At 36.9% G+C, this 20410-nt stretch overlaps 4 protein-coding genes across 5 annotated transcripts; all 4 read left to right on the top strand.

Annotated features, from left to right (window-relative positions):
• Positions 1-48: 48 nt before the first annotated feature.
• On the top strand, positions 49-3100 carry LOC149676766 (uncharacterized). Of its 2 annotated transcripts, XM_089838381.1 has the most exons (5): positions 49-632; positions 739-1290; positions 1364-1921; positions 1988-2215; positions 2303-3100. In XM_089838381.1, exons 2-5 carry the CDS (start codon positions 1279-1281, stop codon positions 2681-2683), a joined length of 1179 nt encoding a protein of 392 aa, XP_089694507.1. In that variant the 5' UTR covers positions 49-632; positions 739-1278; the 3' UTR covers positions 2684-3100. The 2 variants fall into 2 exon arrangements, with proteins under 2 accessions (XP_089694507.1, XP_089694506.1); XM_089838380.1 differs by having other exon boundaries at positions 49-1290.
• A 1970-nt stretch (positions 3101-5070) lies between these two features.
• Positions 5071-6137, top strand: LOC149676765 (uncharacterized). Its single transcript, XM_089838555.1, has 3 exons — positions 5071-5082; positions 5155-5910; positions 5973-6137. The coding sequence occupies exons 1-3, from the start codon at positions 5071-5073 to the stop codon at positions 6135-6137; spliced, it is 933 nt and encodes a 310-aa protein (XP_089694681.1).
• A 3212-nt stretch (positions 6138-9349) lies between these two features.
• On the top strand, positions 9350-11705 carry LOC149676764 (uncharacterized). The gene is made up of 6 exons (XM_089838388.1): positions 9350-9512; positions 9582-9749; positions 9999-10123; positions 10193-10293; positions 10355-10443; positions 10569-11705. The coding sequence occupies exons 2-6, from the start codon at positions 9738-9740 to the stop codon at positions 11373-11375; spliced, it is 1134 nt and encodes a 377-aa protein (XP_089694514.1). The 5' UTR covers positions 9350-9512; positions 9582-9737; the 3' UTR covers positions 11376-11705.
• Positions 11706-15423: 3718 nt separating this feature from the next.
• On the top strand, positions 15424-17602 carry LOC149676763 (uncharacterized). Its single transcript, XM_089838394.1, has 5 exons — positions 15424-15452; positions 15558-15718; positions 16364-16464; positions 16530-16621; positions 16687-17602. The coding sequence occupies exons 1-5, from the start codon at positions 15444-15446 to the stop codon at positions 17290-17292; spliced, it is 969 nt and encodes a 322-aa protein (XP_089694520.1). The 5' UTR covers positions 15424-15443; the 3' UTR covers positions 17293-17602.
• Positions 17603-20410: the final 2808 nt, after the last annotated feature.

The raw sequence follows: 20410 nt of genomic DNA, 5'->3' as shown, positions 1-20410 counted from the left end.
CTATCTTATTCAGGGCGGGAAATAAGGAATTTTTTTAAACTGGACATTGGGCCAGCGACCCCTCTGGCCTGGAATAAATAAACTGGTCCATGACCACTGACCAGGCCGCGTTGCCTGCTAAATTGAAGAAGTGGATAATTAAAATATATTAGCTAATGTCTGGACTCTGGAAACCCTTGAATTTTCTTAGTGGTCCTGTGGACCACTGACCCCCCTCAGATTTAATTTTTAAACTGGTCATTTGCCCTGTGCCACCGCCTTATTTCCCTCGCTGATCTCATTGGCCTACAACTTGGACAGTAAGGGAAGACGAACTGCAAGGCTATTTCAATGCCTACGCAGCCTATCAGTCCATAATTTTAACTATTGCCATTTTAGAAGTTTCTTTTCGCGGTTTTTTCAATTCAGAAATTTTTGTTGCCAGATAAACTTAAAGAGATTTTCTGAAAATAGACATTTAGGCCTAATTTTATAAACTAGTGAAGCAGGCTGAAAAATATGAAATTTTACTTCACGAAAAATTTAAAATGAATTGAAGAAAGAGGAAATAAACCGTCCTATATTATTTCGCCAAGAAATTTAAATGAAATGAAATTAAAATATTTAGTCCTAAATTAATAATAATAAATAAGGTTAGTTCGAAACGTTTACGGTTGTGGTATTTAATTGCTCGATAAATTTCACTTTCCTTAATGGTAAAATATGGAACGTTATTGGAATTTTTAATTAAATTCCTAGGAAACAAAACCCGGCCAGACCCAAAGGGTAAATAGAAACTCCGAGAGTCCGCGAAAATCGGTTCGCACTACCGTTATGTATCTCTCTAGAAGAGCCAAACAAATAGCAGGCGTGGACGCTTGTACCCTAGCAACCCACCTAAAAACACTTAATGATATATTAAGTATTTAAGTAATCCCTTAGGCCTAAACGACTAACATTAAATGATGAAGAAAAAAAGGGCGACTTTTTTTCTTCTAAGTTTCTTCTAGATTGAAGACTTCCGCTCTATCAAAAATGAAATCGAGAGTAAACTGTAGCCCGTGGACTGGGGAAAAAGTGTTAATTATGCCTACATACCCATTTTAATAAGATCTAGACATCTAGGCTCTTTGCAATTAAATGTAAATCGTAGAAAAAAATAAGTATATTTAATAATTCCCAATAAACAAAATACCGGTCATAAATTTGGGCCGTTATCTTCGGTATATAAATGCCTTGACATCGCTACACTAGTCATCATTTCTTCTCCATTTCAATTGCAAATCGGATACGCGAAATATGTTGTCTCGAGTAAGACTGAATACGACTTCTCAATTTTGGAGATATTGAGAGGGTAAATTGATAAATATTTTATTGACTATAGGTCTTCGTTCTCGTCGCCGTCGTGGCTCTCGCCAATGCTGGCGGTCCAGTTTTGGGTGGTCTCGGTGGATACGGTGTAGCTGGTTTAGGCGGACATGGTGGTGCTAGAATTACCCCAGTTTATCGTACCGCTCCAGCTCAAACTATTCAACTCGGACACGCCGGTTTAGGATATGGTGCTGGTTTAGGATACGGCGCCTCTTTGGGAGGTCTCGGAGGACACGGTGTCGCCATTAAGGCCGCCGCACCAACTTCCACCGTCTACAAGACCATTTATTCAGCCGGTCATGCCCAAGCTGCCCCTCAAATCGCCTACGCCCAAGCTGCCCCACAAATCGCCTACGCTCAGGCTGCTCCCCAAGTACTTCTTGGTGGTGCCGGTTTGGGAGGACACGGTGGTGCTAGAATCACCCCAGTCTACCGTACCGCTGCCGTAGCTCAACCCGCTTTGGCTTACGGAGCTGGTTTGGGACACGGATACGCTGGTTTAGGACACGGACTCGCCATTCAAGCCGCCGCTCCAGTTAAGGCCGTCGCTGCCGTCAAGTCCATTGCTTACGTAAGTATTTACCTGACCAATATCGGAAAGACGGATATTTTTTAACGATAGTTTGACTCCGAATAGCCTCCTCAACCCTATGAGTTCGGATACAGCCAACAAACCGATGATGGTGCCCAAGTCAGCCGTCAAGAGTCTAGCGATGCTGGTAACAACAAGCACGGTTCTTATTCCATCCAAAACCCCGATGGAACTTACAGACACGTTGAATACGTCGCCGATGAACATGGATTCAGAGCCTCCATCAAGACCAACGAGCATGGAACTTCCCCACAAAGCCCTTCCAACGTTCAAGTGAGTGTTTACAAACCTTCTATTTATTAAGTACGCATTGGTAGGCCATAAAACAATCCTTAACAATCTTCAATTGTTTCTTTACAGATCCTCGCTGAAGAGCCACCGTACAAAGTTCTCCCAGCTCCACAAGCCGTCCACGCTGCCCCTGCTCTTTTGAAGGCCGCCCCTGCCTACCATTCCGCCGCCATCTTGAAGGCCGCTCCTGCCTACGCCGCTGCTCCAGCCCTCTTGAGAGCTCCAGCCCTCTTGAGAGCTCCAGCTTACGCCACCCAACAAATCTACGCCCAAGCCGCTGCCCCAGCTTTATTGAAGGCCCCAATCGCCACCCAACAAATCTACGCCCAAGCTGCCCACCCAGCCGCCTACTCTACCGTCCATCAACAAGCTATCCCAAGTACCATCCTCCGATCCCAAGCCGGTATTGGTGGTTTGTCCTACGGAGGACTCGGTGGATACCACGGTTAGAAATTGTTTTAAAACAAAACCAGTAGTTTAGTTAGTTATTACGAACTTTTCACCTACCATACTTTGAATTGCTTATCATCTTGTCATAATCTTAGCGATTTTAGGAACGTTAATATCTATCCTATAATTTTTAATTGCTCAATCTTTACTTTAAACTTGTCTCGCACGTGCCTTTTGAAGTTGATATTTGTTTTCGTTTTAGGAAAACTGTATTTTCATTTATTTTTTCATTACTATTGTGACTTTAGGTCGATTTGTTTTCTATTGTTTCTTTGATGTTGTATGTGTTTAGGAGTTTAATTTATGTAAACAATTTTCAAGTCCTAACTAATAACGCGCTGGTCAACGAGTATATTTTGTTGTGTAAATGCATACTCTCTTTTTTTGGACGTAAATAATAAATATTTCACGTTTAAATTCTTGTTTTCTCTCTTTTTGCTATGACATTTTTTCGGTTTAATTATTTTTAATGCGATTTAAAATGGTCCGATTTGAAATGGATACTACTTATAGAGCCTAAAGGGGAAAGGAGTAATTTGAGATGGTTGTATTTAATGCCATTCTTTTCCGGTATAAGATATAAAGCCCCCAAACTACTAAGTGATGAACTGACTTTAATTGCCTATAATTATTTTCAATTTAACAGTGAGAAAAAAGAAAGAAATGGCTTTTATACATTTAATATAATACTTTAAAATAATAATAGTAATAATCATATAGCTGTCAATATGAGTGTAATGGAAAGAATTAACGTTGTACTTTGCTACTTTGCCCTGATTGTTGTAACTTAAGTGTTTAGCATCGTTTTAAAGGAGAGAAATAAGGCTATAACATACTCAAAGAAGTTCCCCGTATCTCTAATAGAAGCAGAGTTAAAAGGTGTCCTGTAAATAAGCCAATGTTAATTCTATGGAGAGGACGTTCATGAACATTTTTTGCTTAATTACTTCGGCCCCCAATTGTTCTAACCCCAAGTACTTAGTATTTTTGGAAAGGGAGGAGATAGGGGTATAACATATTCGAAGGACTTCCCTGTATCTCTTATAGAACCAGAGTTAAAAGGTGTTGTGTAAATAAGCCAATGTTAATCCTATGGAGAGGACGTTCATGAACATTTTGCTAAATTACTCGAGCCCCGATTGTTGTAACCCCAAGTATCGGTTATCGTTGGAAAGGAGAGAAATAGGACCATCACATACCCAAAGAACTTCGATATATAGAACCTGAGATATGAGCCTCAAAAATGGCGTGCAAATAAGCCTATTTTAATCCTATGGAGAGGATGTTCATGCACATTTTGCTTAATTAATCTTGCCTTGATTGTAATAACCCCAAGAATTAGGTATTGTATGAAAGGGAAGAAATAGGACTATAACATACTCAAAAGATGGAACTACACCTCTGATAAAACCATAGTTATGACACTTTTTGGTTAAATCTTTGTACATTTAAAATTACAGAAAAAGTTTACCGAAAATCTCCTTCAGGCCAACGTCCTTCGAAGGACGCTCGAATTGAAAATGAAAGTGGTAGCAAACACGCATTCATTACCCGGGAAAAAGTAAACCCATAAAAACAAGTAATAACCGTGCCCAACCCGACCCGCCTATACGATTACATCACGAGATAAAGTTCGCAAAAACAACCACCTAACAAAAACTAGGGCCTAAATCTAACGAAGAAAACCAATCACCGAAGATTATGAAGAAAATCGAACTAGAAAAATCAGCCGGTATTCACGTGTTTGTTACGGAAAAAGGGTCAAAAAAAGGAATTTAAAATAAATTTTCTAATCAAGATTACGGCAATAACCGGATAAAACCGACCAAAACTGAATTTGACGTTAATCAAAAGTAGTTTTAACTGGACCTGGCATAAATTATGAAATACCTCAGGAATGAAAACTTCCCCCTTTCACGAAAGTTTTACTAAATTAAAGATAATATTGTTATAGTAGGAGTTTAAGGAATAACAGGGTAGAAATTGAGTATTGGAGACATTAGTCCCTAAGCTTACACGGTATTATCTCAATTAAGATGGATACAGTGATGTTCGGAAAGTGGTAGTGGGCACCCAGGAGGAGTCAAGCCAAAATCCCAACCCTTACCGCGGGGCAAATTAGATTAATAAACTTACTAAAAGTGAAAGTCTGGTATAGTTTTGGAAACATGAAAACTAGATTAAACGATTATACAAGTTTGTAAAGACCACAAAACACACTGTGAAGTGTAAAAAAAACCTGGATTTGCATCATACCAACAACCTAACTGGGCCCCCTTAAGGGCGGAAATATGGGCCAAATTTTGAGTATAAAATGCCAGAAATCATGGTGGAATAATCACAATCACCTTCCTTCCTTCCTTCTCGAGTTCGATAAGTAAACAAGCATGATCGCCAAGGTATGGATGGAGAGACAAGTACTTAACTATCAGTTCCCGATTTAATCTTGAAAATGCGTTTCTTTTTTCCAGGTTACCCTTTTGTGCGCCGTTGTGGCTTTTGCCCACGCTGGTGCCCCAATCGTGTCCAGCATCGGTTTGTCCGGTTTGGGTTTGGCTAGCCCACTTGGTCTCCGTTCCATCGGAGGACTTGGTCTAGGAACCGCCGGTATTATTGGTGCTCCAGGAATTGGTCTACGATCCGCCGGTATCATTGGCGCCCCTGGTCTTGGTCTCCGATCCATCGGAGGTCTCGGTCTCGCTAGCCCACTTGGTCTTCAATCCGCCGGTATCATTGGTGCCCCTGGTATTGGTCTCCGATCCATCGGAGGTCTCGGTCTCGCTAGCCCACTCGGTCTCCGATCCGCCGGTATCATTGGAGCCCCAGGAATTGGTCTCCGTTCCATCGGAGGTCTTGGTCTCGCTAGCCCAATCGGTCTCCGATCCGCCGGTATCATTGGAGCCCCAGCTCTTGGACTTAACACCATTGGAGGACTTGGTCTCGGAGGTCTTAAGGTCGCCGCTGCCGCCCCAGTTGTCGCTAAGGCTGTAGTCGCTGCCCCAGCTCAACCCTACGAATTCGGATACTCTCACCACACCGATGATGGTGCCGCTTCCAGCCGTCAAGAAGTCAGCGATGCTGGTAACAACAAGCAAGGATCTTACTCCATCCAAAACCCAGATGGAACCTACCGAGTCGTCACCTACGTAGCTGATGCCGCTGGATTCCGCGCCGTTGTCAAGACCAACGAACCCGGAACCGCCCCACAAAACCCAGCCGCCACCCAAGTAAGTACTTAAGTAGATACTTTCAAAGAACTCCAACCGTCATAACACTGAAACCTTTACAGATCCTCGCTGAAGAGCCACCGTACAAAGTCCTCCCAGCTGCCGCCCCATTGGTCAAGACCGTCGGTATCGCCGCTGCCCCAACTGTAATCAAGACCGGCGTCGCCGGAATCGCTGGACTCGGAGCTTACGGTTCCCTCGGAGGTCTCGGTCTCGTCCACGGTTAAACTACACTTACCCATCATCAATCAACTGGTCAAATGTTAAACTTACGGTTTAACACTTCGTACAAACTTAGCTGCAATCTATGGATGCGATGATACATCGCGTCATATTCTAACGGTTTTCTATTCGTCAATTTTTCTGGCGCCTTTGTTCTGTTAATTGTGGTATGGTGTTCGTGACTAAACGTCCATCTTTCAATCTCTACCCACTAAGCTAATTTATTGTTTACAAAAAGATTTCATTATTTATTATTTTGAGTGTAATCTTTAGTGTGGTTTGCCTTTATGTCTTCTACCTTTCGGGGTTCTTATTGTCTATGCATGTTTCTGCACAGCAGAGAAAATAAAAAAATGTTTTCTTGACCTTACAATACTTGACCATTTCTTTTAATAATTCTACCTACAACCAGAAGGGGATATTAGAAGAAGGATGACACTCTGCATCCTCTTAAAACTTTAGTTATGTAACGTGGTTCTTCATAGGCGAAGGATCGAAGGATCCCTTTTTGTTTGCTCTCCTGCTCATCAAACTTCAGATGAGCATCACATACACCGTGTTAGGGTGAATTCTATAACGGTTTGGTATTTACTAAATCCTCAGCAATCAATTAGCCAACAAACCTTGATTGTCTTAACGTGGGTCAAAAACGCACAAGCGCATGCGCCTTGGAAAATAGTAATGATGAGGGAACTATTTATCGCGTATGAATCATGTTACAATTACCCCGGATTTCGAAGAGAAGCATTATATACATCTTTTTCCTTCAACTGATCATAGCCTATCTTTTCCAAAAATAGTTATACCAATCAAAACCGGACCTTCCGTACAGTAATCCCTCCAATTATCATTCATAACCATACGGGGTCAAATATGGCCCCCAAAAAACTGACATATATTACAAGGCAGTTCATTATTAAAAAAAATCAATTACATTTTATGTCACTTTTGGAGTTCAGATTAGGAAGTTTCGCCTTCTGTGAATTACCACCCTATAATTAACATTTATACCCGTAACCCTTCACGAATGGAAGACGTGATCCAAGTTTACTAGATCAGCCTCAACCACTTAGAATGGGAAATACGACTCTATCACTTTACCTTAAGGGAAAAATTTAATTACCGTTTCTGTAATATTAATTAGAGCAAAAATACCAGGGGGGGGGGGGTAGAAAATTTAAAATCTTTTACGAACCGGATCAAGTTGAAAGCTACAAGCAACATATTTCGTGACATCTACTTATCTTATCCACGAGATTAAAAGTTATTTTGATTAAAATAAAAATATAAATATTTTTTTTTAAGTTTAAAATATAAAAAAATAAATAAACTTTTGTTTGATATTTTCTAATAATTATTAAACTAATTTAAGATGATGCAATTAAACCAGTTTTAATATTTCATAGAAACTAAGTTAGATGACGCTTTGGAGTCACGCAATTTTACTAATATTTAATTTAACGCCCATAGAAACTAACTTGAAAAGTTGAAAATAAATAAACTTTACCTTGAAAATAAACGCCCAGGAATAAAAAATAATAAATAATAAACAAAAAATTAAATATAAACCTGTTAAGTCCCGTTATTTCCCTGAAGCAATTTCAATACTTGACTAAAGTAAGATTTTATATATCGATAAAAGGTGTTAATAACTACCAATTATCAATAAATATACAGTAATAGGCGTTTTCATGCTAACAAAATACAAATAAAACGCTTAAGGAAATTTTACTTCTTCGAAATATTTATTAAGAAAATTGATATTAACGAGCAATATTGACGTAAATTTGAAGGAATTCAAGTAGTTGGAAATGAAAACGTTAACCGATTGAATACCAAATTTTTAATTTTAATTTTATATATTCAAATCAACCTTGATATTTATTCTATAAGGGACATGTAATGTGTTACGTTGCTTTTCATACAACAAACCTTAAGTTCATAATATATGTTCTATAAGTATGAGTACACTACCTATACCAGAAGTAAGATGAGACTAGAAGTACTGATCTAACCAAATTCTTCACTTGGCGAAAGTGAATATTCTTGATAGCACACCAACGGTTGGCCCTCTGGTAGCAATTTCTGAATTTTTCCCTCCAAAACGTGAGACGCTCGTGGTGGTAGACAGCCGAACTAGATTTAAGCACCCGCGTCCGTGTTCCGCGGCTTTAGGTTGAGGGGAAGGGGGTAGGAAATGTTTTTGGAACTCGACCAATTTTTTCTCTGTAGTGTAGGCGCGACGGAAGCGGCATAAAATCCTCAAATTTGTTCACTTGTGCCTGGATCTACTACCAATGCTAGAGCTCTTTACTTCTAGTCTCATCTTACTTCTGCCTTTACTTACAGTTCGAGCTAGTTCCTGAAAGACAAGCGAGAATTGAAGTCCTACACTCGGTTAGTTTTGCAGGACTTCCTATTTAGTCATGTCTCACCAGGCGTCTTCGCTTCACCTCGAATCTATGACCTACGTTGTCACTTCATGACAAGCTCCGTTTGTAACCAGTGACAAACTTATGGTGAAGATATATCTTTTAACTTATTCTAAAACTAACACTCTCGCGCAAAAAAATACACATTATTTCGAATAAAATGCAGGGTATCGTTAGACAAACCATTTAAAACATTTCAAACATCACGTAGGTATAATCGGTCTTAATGAAAACAATAGAACAGGCGGGGAAAAACGGGTCACGAAAATACTCGAAAACTAAAAAGTACTTTGATAAAAATCCAATCCAAAGTACCGTAATCACTCATTAGAGAATTAAATTATCAAGTTTTTAAAAATCTAAATCTCAATTGTTACGGATAATAAACGGCAATTTTTCCCGGTAACAATTACCAAGCTTAAATTCCCGTTAATTACTTAGTAAACAACAAGTTTTCAATTGGTAAATTAACGTTATCAAGACTGTTATATAACAATCAAACCAGAGAAGTCAAAAAAATAAAAATTAAAAATATAAATATATATCTTAGAATGAAATGGATTAAACTTTCAACTGATAAAGTCCAATTTCCTTAAAAAACCAAATTTAACCCCGATTGGAAGGGGATGTTATCCGACGATACGGTATTTAAAACATTAAATAAAGAAGTGTAAACCCTTCCTTCCAATTATCACTTCCGCTATTGTAGCCAATCTAAATTCCCTTAGGCTTATTATAAAAATAATATTTAACTGCAGAATTAAACTTGGGTAGGAAAAGTGCAACGAAAAATTGATAAAAACATACGTAAAAATTTTGAAAATCCCTTAAAGGAAAGTATTTGGTGTAAAAATCGCGGTTTAACCGAGTTTCCGTTGGATATAGGGGGACACTTTAAACTTTTTACCTATTTTAATCATGCTGCCCCCTAAAATATTTCGATAACAGGTGAGACAGTTTAAATGGATTGGATTAAAGAACTTTTATGAGAATTAATTTTAAGTGTGTGTTTGTTAGGAAGGATATAAAAATGGAAGGGGCACTGAGAGACCCGGGGGTTGAAACGAAGCTCGACCCTTATATAAAACGACGGCGCCATTTGAACGGATATCATTCGATCTTGCGGTGTTTATTGGGATACTTGGACAACAGCGTTGGATATAACTTACGAGGATGGTGTTCAAAGTAAGTATTTAACTCGAATGCCCGGAGTTAGATTTTTGGTAAAAATTTAATTAATATTATTAAGTCATAGCTTCGAGGTACTTGTGCACTTCCCCGTAGAAATTAAATTATACAGGATGCTTCTGATAAGTCTGCCGTGGGGATCTAAGGGTCAACAGTTTGACCCTTAGAACGCACACTTTAATTTATGGCAGACCTATCAAAAACACCCTGTAAGTTTGATCCAATGATTTATTAATTCCGTTAAAGGTTGGGCTAATTTTATTGGGCCTTTTGGCTTACTGCCAAGCTGGGGTTCAACTTCAAGGAATTGGAGTAGCCGTCGCGGCTGTACAAGGACCAGTACTTAGGGCAAAAACAACAGTTTTGGCTAAGTACGTTAAGTACTTAAATTTTAAACGTAAAGTGATGAATCTAAAAGATACTCGTTTATAATTTTACAGTAGCGCACCAGGAACCGGTGGACACGCTCCTAACAACTTGGTCACTATAGTTCGTACCGCTGATGGTGGATACGTACCCGGAGAAGAACCCGACCCACCAGGTATGTCCAGTTGAAAAATATCGTGTTTTAAGTAATTGATATTTAAAATTTATTTATTTAGTTATCCAACGCCCAAGTTCAACCGTTATTCGTAGTGACGACACAGGAAACTACGGCCTTGGCGTTGACCATCACGGAGAATTAGTTCACGTAAGACAATTTAATATGTCAACCTCCGTCGCATTTCAAAATTTGCCAAAATACATTATCAGATCATTAAAATTTTTAAGCCTAATTCTAGCTACATGGTCATCAATGTACCTTCTCGATTACAGGGAGCTCAGCAACCCTACCAATTCGGTTACATCAACCGTAACGAACATGGTGGTGATTACCATCACGAGGAGAAAGCTGACGGCAACAATAGACGTACCGGAAGCTACGGTTTCAGGGGTGCTGATGGTACCTATCGTCGCGTAGAATACGTAGCGGACGAACACGGATACCGCGCCAAAATCCTAACCAATGAACAAGGGACTTCATCCCACGCCGCTGCCAATGCCCTAACGGTAGCTGAGAAACCTCCGTATTTGCAATACAGTCCCCAACCCGCCCCTGCCCCAGTTGCCCAAGTTAAAACCTTAGCTGCTCCAGCGTACGCCATTGCCGCGCCTTTGACGCAAGTCCACCATATAGCTGCGGCGCCTTTGACCCAAGTCCAACAAGTAGCTACTGCTCCCCTATACACCGCTGCCGTCCCAGTCAGGCAACAGTTGGTGCAACAGGTCAGGTCCTACGCCGCTCCGGCCATCTTTGCCGCACCATTAACTCACAATCAAGCTAAGTCAGTCTCCGCTCCGAGCTACGCCAGATCTACTCCAGTACTCCACGCTTCTAATAATTACCCAGCCCCTGGTTTATCCGCTACGGCCATCGCCGCATCCCGGGGTACACTATTAAGGTCACCATCTCCATTGGACTACGCCCCCGTCTTGGCGCAAAGTGGTGGTTACGCCGCTACACCTATCATAAGACCAACTGGTTACGCTTCAACTCCAGCTATTTTGAGGCAAAGTTCGAAGATCTTTAGGGACGGGGGTCATCTGAGGGCCGCCGAAATCGGACATTTTGGACTTTACTAAGAGCTTAACTTATTATTATATTGTCATACCTGAATGAAAATATTTTACAAACGTGTCAAAGTACAATTATAAATAGAAATTTTATGATAATTTTAATTAATTTAATGTGTTACGATATGTTTTTAATGTTTAATTGTCGACAACGGCTGTGGTTTGTTTGTTTGTTTACGTGTGTTTTTAATTTTTATTGTTTTTAAATGAAAGCTGATGGTAAAGGGGTAAAAAGAAGTACGTGTAATTAATACATTACAGCTTAATTAAAAAACCAAATAATAATATGATTATTATTATAAAAATAATGTTATTTTTAAAAATAAAGTTTTCTTTGAAGTACCTACGAATTTTTCTGATCATTATTTACTTTCGACTGTATTTAATTCATTTATTTATTTATTATTCAAAAGTTAGCCGTTCCTACGCTCTTAAAACTATCAGGTTAGATCTTACATTCAATTTAGAAAATAATTAGCACCTGTTTCCCCAAATTTTAACGTAATATCCAGTGATTCAAAACTAAGATAACCAGGCACAACTAGTTTAAGAATCGAAAAATGCCCTGAAACATTACGTAAAACTGCCTTAACGACAATTAAATATGTGTAAATACTGGTCATTAAAGGCAGATAATCAACATTTAAGGAATAAATTTGCCGATACCCGATACATGCGTAATTAAATATAACGTAATTATCTGCCTCCGGAACAAAATGAAAACGGTTTTGCGACAAAAAAGCGGAACGTGGATCAGATTTTTTAAAATTAAGACCCCAAGGCTGGGAGTGAACCATATTGAGGATAAAATAAAGAAAAGTTTTCAATATTAAAAGTTTTAAACTAAAATAAAAACAAAAACTTTCGACTTTTAGGCGCGTTGGATTAAAGGGAAAATTAAATGATCAGAAAAACCATTTTTTAATCGATTAAATCATTACTAAAAAACCTTTCCGTTAATTTTATATGTAGAATCAGGGATAGATTTAATTTTAGAAGTAGGAATGGAGAACGGTTAGTATTTGCTTCAGTCCGACTCATAGTCCACCCAGTATAGAGCCCCTCCCTCCAACACGTAACGAAAAGTTTAAATTATCTTATTGGCTGACTTAAACTACGTTTTGATGACGTTGCTGACGGGGACGACGAAAAATACCTAATTCCTTTTTACCTCTGTCGCTATGACCCGCCTCTTCTTTCATACCCCCTCCGTCCCGGGGAAGAGGTCCGGGACTTTGACGCGCGTCCAGATTACCCTGTTCTCCATTCCTACTTCTAAAATTAAATCTATCCCTGGTAGAATTTTTCAAAGTTTCAAAAGTGAGGTGACGGTGCTAAATGGTACAGGATGTTTCTGATAAGTCTGCATGCATAAATTCAGGGGGATGTTCATTTTGGGAAATAAATTTTGAGACGAAAATGTAACTTCTATCTCCATTTTGATTGCCCTAAGGGACACTGTTTTCAAGTTAAGATTGTCCTGAGTATGAAAGACAATGATTTCTAATTTAATTAAGGCGTCATCTCTAAAACACTCAAATCATATGACCATTTCAGTCTCCATTTAACAAAACCAGATAAGTATATTAAAAATAATTAGAGGGTAATTATATGTTGTGATTATCAAACAGTGTATCGATATAGGGCATATTTAGGTCAATGTTTGGACATACGCGTTAATGAGGTTAAAAATTATGTAACGTTGCTATGGTAATTAAAATTAATTTAAATACGATGAAGTTATATAAGTTTTTTTTTAAATTAGAGGGGGTCATAGGTCAAAATTGTGATTTACAGAAATAGCCCAAAACTTCAATGGATTAATGGTGATATAATTTTAGACCTTATCTTTGTTTAAAACTAAAATTAAATTTAATTCAAACATTAGGATAATAAATTTACGATAACGCCTTAACTGTTTAAAACGGGAAGCTATAAGACAAATTTTTCCTTTTAAAATAAATCCTTCTAATCTGAATACGAATAAAAACGGTAGTACACCCTTAGGATGACAAATTTTCCTTACTAAATTTTAAATAAAAACATTTGATTACATACCTGGAAACGACCCCAATTAGTATATATCTTAATTATTATTAAGGTGTGATATTGGATATCATAATATGGTTTCTAATTTAAACGTATCATATCTGAAAGTTTATAGTTATACTTGCAATGTACGATAAAGGTACCTTTTTAAAAATATTTTGCAATTAGACCCTGGTTTAAAAATAAAAAATTCAAGAAGTTGAATACGATTAGGTGGGTCAATACGAAAATTTGGTAAAATATCAACAATTAATTCACCTAAAACTAGTTAGAATTTTAACGAATTATTAATAAAAAATTTGTTAGAATTTTAATAAATAATTAATAAAAAATTTGTTCGAATTTTAATAAATAATTAATAAAAAATTTGTTCGAATTTTAATAAATAATTAATAAAAAATTTGTTCGAATTTTAATAAATAATTAATAAAAAAATTGTTCGAATTTTAATAAATAATTAATAAAAAATTTGTTCGAATTCTAATAAATAATTAATAAAAAATTTGTAGGAATTTTAACAAATAATCCATCAAAACCTTGCCAGAATATTAAAAAATAAAAAATCTAAAACTTCTTATAGAATATTAAAAAATAATAAAATTCTAGGACTTCATACAGAACAATAACAAATAATTAGTAAAAAAAAATTGTCCAAATACTAAAAAATAAATAACCTTACTAATCTAAGACTAAAAGTTTTAAAAAAATAAATCTAAAATTTGTCAAAATATTTAAAAAAAAAAATAAATAATCTAAAACTTGTCAAAAATAAAAAAATAATAATTTAAACTACTCAAAATATTAACAAATTATCTATTTATGAAAACTTGCTATAAAAAAAACAAATATTACATAATGGACTTATAAAATAAAGATTATGAAATTAAACTAAAAGATCTGTTGAATGGTGAAATATAAAATCAGCCATCGAATAAAGGTAATAATTAACGATAGGGTTTAATTATCCTACTTACTAATTGGAATAAACTTTCGAGTTTCGACCAATTACTTAGGGCGAAAAAATAAAATACAAAATAAACCTAACCGTCCTATACCTCAACCTACCATTTAAACTACACTGGTCAACGTTTGGACTAAATTTAATATATCAAAAATAAAAAACTATATATACGTAAAATGACATTTTATCAATTAATTATCAGTAATGAGGCCCACTTTTCATAACTAATAATTATCAAATATTTGACCCTACATAAAATTACCCCATGGGAGGGACTTACACCAAATAAAATAGCCCCGACATATTAAGTTCCCTGTACAAAAATTAATTCCAGAAGTTCGTAACTTTACCAAAACTGAAGTAAAACAGCAACACCTTAACGTTGTTGTTGACCGATAAGTAAACCTGGTTTACCCCGCACTTCAAGTTAACGAATATCTGGGCAATTCTTCGGTAATTTTGACACTAAATTCGCCTACAGCCAAAATGTTTCATACCCACATTAACAATTTTTCTTTTTTTTTATTAAACCAATGGACTTGCAATTTAATATTTCCGTCTATAACAATCTAGTTCTTTCAAATTAAAATCGTATCGCTAATGAGTCGCTAAAAGTCCTACGAAAAGTGCTACTAAAATTTAAAGATGTCAACCCTCCCCTAAATTTTAAAAACTAGCCAATAATATTTCAAATTAATAAATATCTAGTTTACTGGACTTTATTATATAATTTCTAAAAACGTTACCCCGCCGGATTGGGGAAAAAAATCGGTTTTGATAAAATGTTAACTTTTCTATTAAATTCTATTAAAACATTTTATTTTTAGTCGTTTTTAACATTATGGTTCTCTCTAACTCTCTCCCCCCCCCCAATAATTAAAGCTCTATCTCACACTATATGACGTTAATTTTAAAACCTCCTGAAACCTCTAATAAGATTTAATTTGAGCTAGTGGTAAGATATACTAGCATGAAACGGGGACAGAATTATTTCAACTCTGTATAAAAGGGCTGGCGTTATGGAGTTTAATCATCAGTTCCCCATTGGACTTGGATTACAACAGATCATGTTTAAGGTGCTTAATACTAACTAAATTTCATTAGAAACTTTATTATTTCGAGTTCCCTTTTAATGGAAAATTTATTAACTCGATATTCGGTTGATTTTATATTTTGGTTAGGTTACTCTCGTCTTAGGGCTTGTGGCTCTGTCCCAAGCTGGAGTTCAACTTGGTTATGGTATCGCTGCCGGACCAGCTTTGGGTTTGGCTGTTGCCCCTGCTCACGGTTTGGCCGTAGCCGCTGCCGCCCCTATCAATGAGAAAACTACCGTTCTGGCCAAGTAAGTACTTGAAGTCATTTGAAATATTGTCAAGGAAGCCATGAGAACCTTTTAATAGTTATGAAATATTGTCAAGTATGAACTTAACGTAATTAGAACCCTTATAAGCCCTGATAACCTTTTAATAGTTATGAAATATTGTTAAGTATATGCCCTTAAAGTAATTAGAACCCTTATGAGCCCTGAGAGCCTTTTAATAGCCATCTAAAGTGTCCATGAGCTCGTACAGTTCTACTGCTCTCTCTTTCTGACGCAATCAATTTCTTTACACTTTTATAACCTTTCGGTTACACAGTATAAACGTTATATAATCTGATTGACAGACAAGAAAACAGTTATGTAAAAGCATAAGACATCGTAATAAGTCGTCCCAAAAAGGGGTTCCACCCAAGGGTATGGAAGGAAACATCACTCACCCTTCCCAAACTGGTTTAAACGAAAGTGAACCACTTTCATCCCTAAACTTCCTCAATATTTTCAAGTGCTCTAATTAGTTCATGGTTTAAGGCAATGGTTTTGAAATTAGAGCAGGCTACAACCGACATCTAGGTACCAAACGGAACACTAGTCTTAAACTAATTTAAACATAATTTCAATGTGAGTTAAAATAAAATTGGATTAAACATTTATTTCACCCTAAAATAGCAACCAACCCGGACAAGGAGGTCATGCCCCTAACAACCTAATCACTTTGGTTCGTTCTCAAGATGGCGGTTACGTTCCCGGAGAAGAACCCGACCCACCAGGTAACGTAGTCAACATTTTTCGCAACCCTCAAAGCGCCATTTCTCAAATTTAAAATAATTTGCAGTCATCCAACGCCCAACCTCCACCGTCTACCGTACCGATGACAACATCCACGGTGGTGTTGTAGGAGTTGGACCTCACGGTGAAGCCGTTCATGTAATACATTGCAAAGTATGGTTCCGGTAGAACTCCCGAGTCTAACCTTTGACCTTCTTAATTAGGCTGGCCGCCCATACGCTTTCGGTTACATCAACCGTAACGAAAACGGAGGTGACTTCAGCCACCACGAGAAGACCGATGCCGGAAACAGACGTACCGGAAGTTACGGATTCACCGGAGCTGACGGCACCTACCGTCGCGTTGAATACGTCGCCGATGAGCACGGATACCGCGCTAAGGTTAGCACCAACGAACAAGGAACCGCTTCTCACGCCGCCGCTGACGCTTTGACCGTCGCCGAGAAACCCCCGTATTTGCAATACAGCCCACCCGCTGCCCAAGTAGTCAAGGCCGTCGCTCCAGTCAGGGCTGTAGTTCACGCTGCCCCAGTTCTTCACGCCGCCCCAGCTCTCCTCCAAACCGCCCACGCTACCCCAGTCTACCGATCCGTCGGATACGCCCAACCAGCTTTGGCTCTCCGTGGAGGACTCGGTTTGGCTCACGGTGGTTTGATCCAATCTCACGGTCTCGCCCTCGGAGGTCTCCGTGGTGGTTTGATCCAATCTCACGGTCTCGCCCTCGGAGGTCTTCGTGGTGGATACATCCAAGCCCCAGGCATCGCCCAACGCGGTCTCAGTCTTGGTTATGGTGGACTCGTCCATGGTTAAGAACTCTTAAACATCTTAATTCTTAAAGGACAATCAATTAACGATAACAAATCTTTACATTCTTCATTACTGTAACTCTAAAGCTCTTCTAATTTCGATTTCGGTTGGCTAGTAGTCTGTTTTTAGGGAAATATGTCTTACAATAAGATGAAACGGGTGTTGTTAATTAATATATTATGAGCTTGGAAATTACCGGTAATTTCTATTCATTATCATCGCGATTGATTGCCAAAAAATACAAACGCGAATGAATGTTTTTTATTTATGGTTTTTGTTGATAATGTACAAATAAACATAGAAATATTCTAATTGATATCTTTTGCGTTATTTTTACTTGTACTGGTTTTACTTTCTAACCAATGTTCCCGAGTGATATAATTCCTAAATCTCTCCCCATAGGAATTAGGAAGTAACTCATAAATTGCACCTTTAAACGGAACTACAAGTCACTACTTCCGATAATTAATTTCCAACTTTTGCGCCTGATTCACTATAGAACATTCAGTTTACTAAATTTACTAAAAATATGCAAATCAGGTTTAATGTAAATTTAAATCATTTCGAAATTTAATTAATAGCAAGCATTCCTGTCCAATCTAAAATAAATGAGTTTGATAAACTTTTACTCCGAATTTCCTACAATACGGGTTAGATTAAATTTTCTTTTTTTTTAAAAAAAAAATCGGAATTTGTCTGTAAGAGAAACAATTTTTATTTTTTTCTTCTGTTAAATATTAAGGAAACAAGTGAAAACGCCCGGAGATTCATCATATTTTTCTCTCCACGTCTTTTAAAACCATTAAAATGCCGACGAAACAAATCGGAAAGAAATTATTATTACTTCACCATCATTAAGGTAACTTAAGAAGAAAAAATATTCTCTTTCTATACTAAGGTCAAGGAAAAATGGAGAAAGTATACCAAAAAAGAACTTTTCCCAACAGTATTACAGAAATTAACAGTTTCTGCTCCCAAATGGATTAAAACAAATTATTATCGAACGCAGTGTGGAAGAGATAACACTAAAAACTTACTTTAGTCTAATAAAATAAAGCGATACCACCGACGAAATAAATAGGTATACTAAGTTCCAGACCCAACTAACTGGTGATGCTAAAGGCGTACGTCAAGAAGTGATATCTAGTTTATTAGAGAGAAGGTATATAAATGCCTAAGTATTCGCACGCCATAGTCCCAGTCCCCCTTTCAAAATACAAGGGGGACGTAAAAGGAGGCCGCCGGGCTATTTCGCCTCTCCTCAGTCGGAAAATACGTAATTTTCGTCATTCGCGTCGCGCTGACGTGAGTTTTCAAGAACCAATGAGATACTGGTTGTAATTTAGAGGCGGGGATTAACTCCGGACCTTCTTTTGGACTGGAGATAAAGCTAGAAATGTGGCAAATTTATACCTTCTACCTAATAAACTAGATATCACTTCTTGAACGTTTTCTTTCGTCGGCAGTGCGGCGATTCTGAGATATTTTTAGATAAAGTAAGCGTCGGTTTTGATCTGTTCCACACACACAATGAATTATTATAAAAATGATATCGACTTTACGGAGACAGTATTTATCTTATCTTAAATTATAAGAACACGATCAGGGAAAAGCTAACATAGGGGAAATGATATAAAAAACAGTATACTTAATCGACATTAATCTTGAAATTAAACGCAATTTTTTTGGAAACATATTTGACACGGATCCGATAATAATAGATTTACAAGAAAATGCATTTTGGTGCCCCGGAAAAATATATCGACCATTTTTTGTACTAAATTACATTTTTTCAGTTGCTATTAGTAGATATTTGAAATGTCAAACTGCATGATTGAAAAGTATAAATAACATACTATCAAGAAGTATTACAGCATTTTTGGGTTTGCCAAAAAGGTTTCATACCATGTTTTATACCACACCTCCATTAAAGTATTTTATACTTCATTGTGGTTATGTTACTTTCTAAGTAACTTCAACTAAATTAAATTTATGTTAACATGTGCATCGATGCGTGAAACATTGATATATTTTTGCGGGGCGTTGAATGTTTTTAAAAATAATCAGTTGAAAGGCAAGATGTATGTATTGGGTTTGGTTTTTCAGAAATACAAAATGAATTTTACACGGGTTAATTTTAAATACGATTTTTGATGTGTTGTATTTTGGTGAAATTGTATCGAACGTCCAGTTTACGGAAAAACAAAATTAAATATTTATATTTAATTTAGTTACAAAAATTAATTATCTTTCCTACTAATTGAAAGTAACTGTATCCAATAATATACAGAGTTTTCCAAAAATGGAGGTGGTAGGACCGAAGTTTAGTCGAAGGGTACTATGGGAAATCAATTTTGAGTCGAAAATGTAGTAACTTCTATGACATTTTGACCTACAAGGGACACCGGTGATGATTGGGATGTTTTAAGAATGACCCCTTGTTTAAATAAACATTGTACTTACTTACATTGTTTCTTACTTAAATTTAAGGGGTCATCTCTAAAACACTCCAATCATAAGTTCAGGGAAAAATGTTAATAATATATTTAGGGTGTAACTTCTATGAAAAAATGTATATAGAAGTTACAACATTTTGAACTAAAAATTGATTTCCCATAGAACCCTTTGACTACACTTCGGTCCAATAATTACCCTTTGTAGAACACCCTGTAGAAGTAATCTACGGCCAATTAAAATTAAATAAAAAATTAATCAGATAAATAATCAGCCCTAAATAAATTACAAGTTGGGAAAACCAAAATATTACCTCTCCGAGTCAAGACGACTACTTACAAACTTATTTACCCAGATATGGAAATGTTTCTTAAGTTAAAATTTATGAAATATTAAAGCAGTATACAAAGCATAGCAAATTTACTGTAAATCAGACGACATTTTACATCCAATAATGATATACTTGTACACATTAAAATCATCCGATGGGGGAAAAACGGGTCATCGGCGTTTTATAAATGACGCTAGCCTAATAAAGCGTGCAAGGTACCAAGGCTTAACAAAAATTGTAGGATAACATATTTATAGAGATAGATAACAACTTTTATAATTAAAATTAGAAACTAACATATCTCTTAAAATTCTCGCGTGATCAACTGGTTTCACG

This window comes from Phalangium opilio, unplaced genomic scaffold, assembly GCF_054372755.1.
Source record: "Phalangium opilio isolate 3A_F unplaced genomic scaffold, DU_Popi_V2 ptg000045l_1, whole genome shotgun sequence".
NCBI lineage: Eukaryota > Metazoa > Arthropoda > Arachnida > Opiliones > Phalangiidae > Phalangium > Phalangium opilio.
Note: the sequence above shows the minus strand (reverse complement) of the source record. Positions and strands in the feature narration are given on the sequence as shown.

Bases quoted from the DNA above. Each gene is read 5' to 3' on its own strand.
- LOC149676766 (XM_089838381.1), top strand. The intron at 1,922-1,987 runs GTAAGTATTTAC...GACTCCGAATAG, and splicing joins CCGTCAAGTCCATTGCTTAC to CCTCCTCAACCCTATGAGTT. The intron at 2,216-2,302 runs GTGAGTGTTTAC...GTTTCTTTACAG, and splicing joins AAAGCCCTTCCAACGTTCAA to ATCCTCGCTGAAGAGCCACC.
- LOC149676765 (XM_089838555.1), top strand. The intron at 5,911-5,972 runs GTAAGTACTTAA...AAACCTTTACAG, and splicing joins AAAACCCAGCCGCCACCCAA to ATCCTCGCTGAAGAGCCACC.
- LOC149676764 (XM_089838388.1), top strand. The intron at 10,124-10,192 runs GTACGTTAAGTA...ATAATTTTACAG, and splicing joins AAAACAACAGTTTTGGCTAA to TAGCGCACCAGGAACCGGTG. The intron at 10,444-10,568 runs GTAAGACAATTT...TCTCGATTACAG, and splicing joins ATCACGGAGAATTAGTTCAC to GGAGCTCAGCAACCCTACCA.
- LOC149676763 (XM_089838394.1), top strand. The intron at 15,719-16,363 runs GTAAGTACTTGA...ACCCTAAAATAG, and splicing joins AAAACTACCGTTCTGGCCAA to CAACCAACCCGGACAAGGAG. The intron at 16,465-16,529 runs GTAACGTAGTCA...AATAATTTGCAG, and splicing joins AGAAGAACCCGACCCACCAG to TCATCCAACGCCCAACCTCC.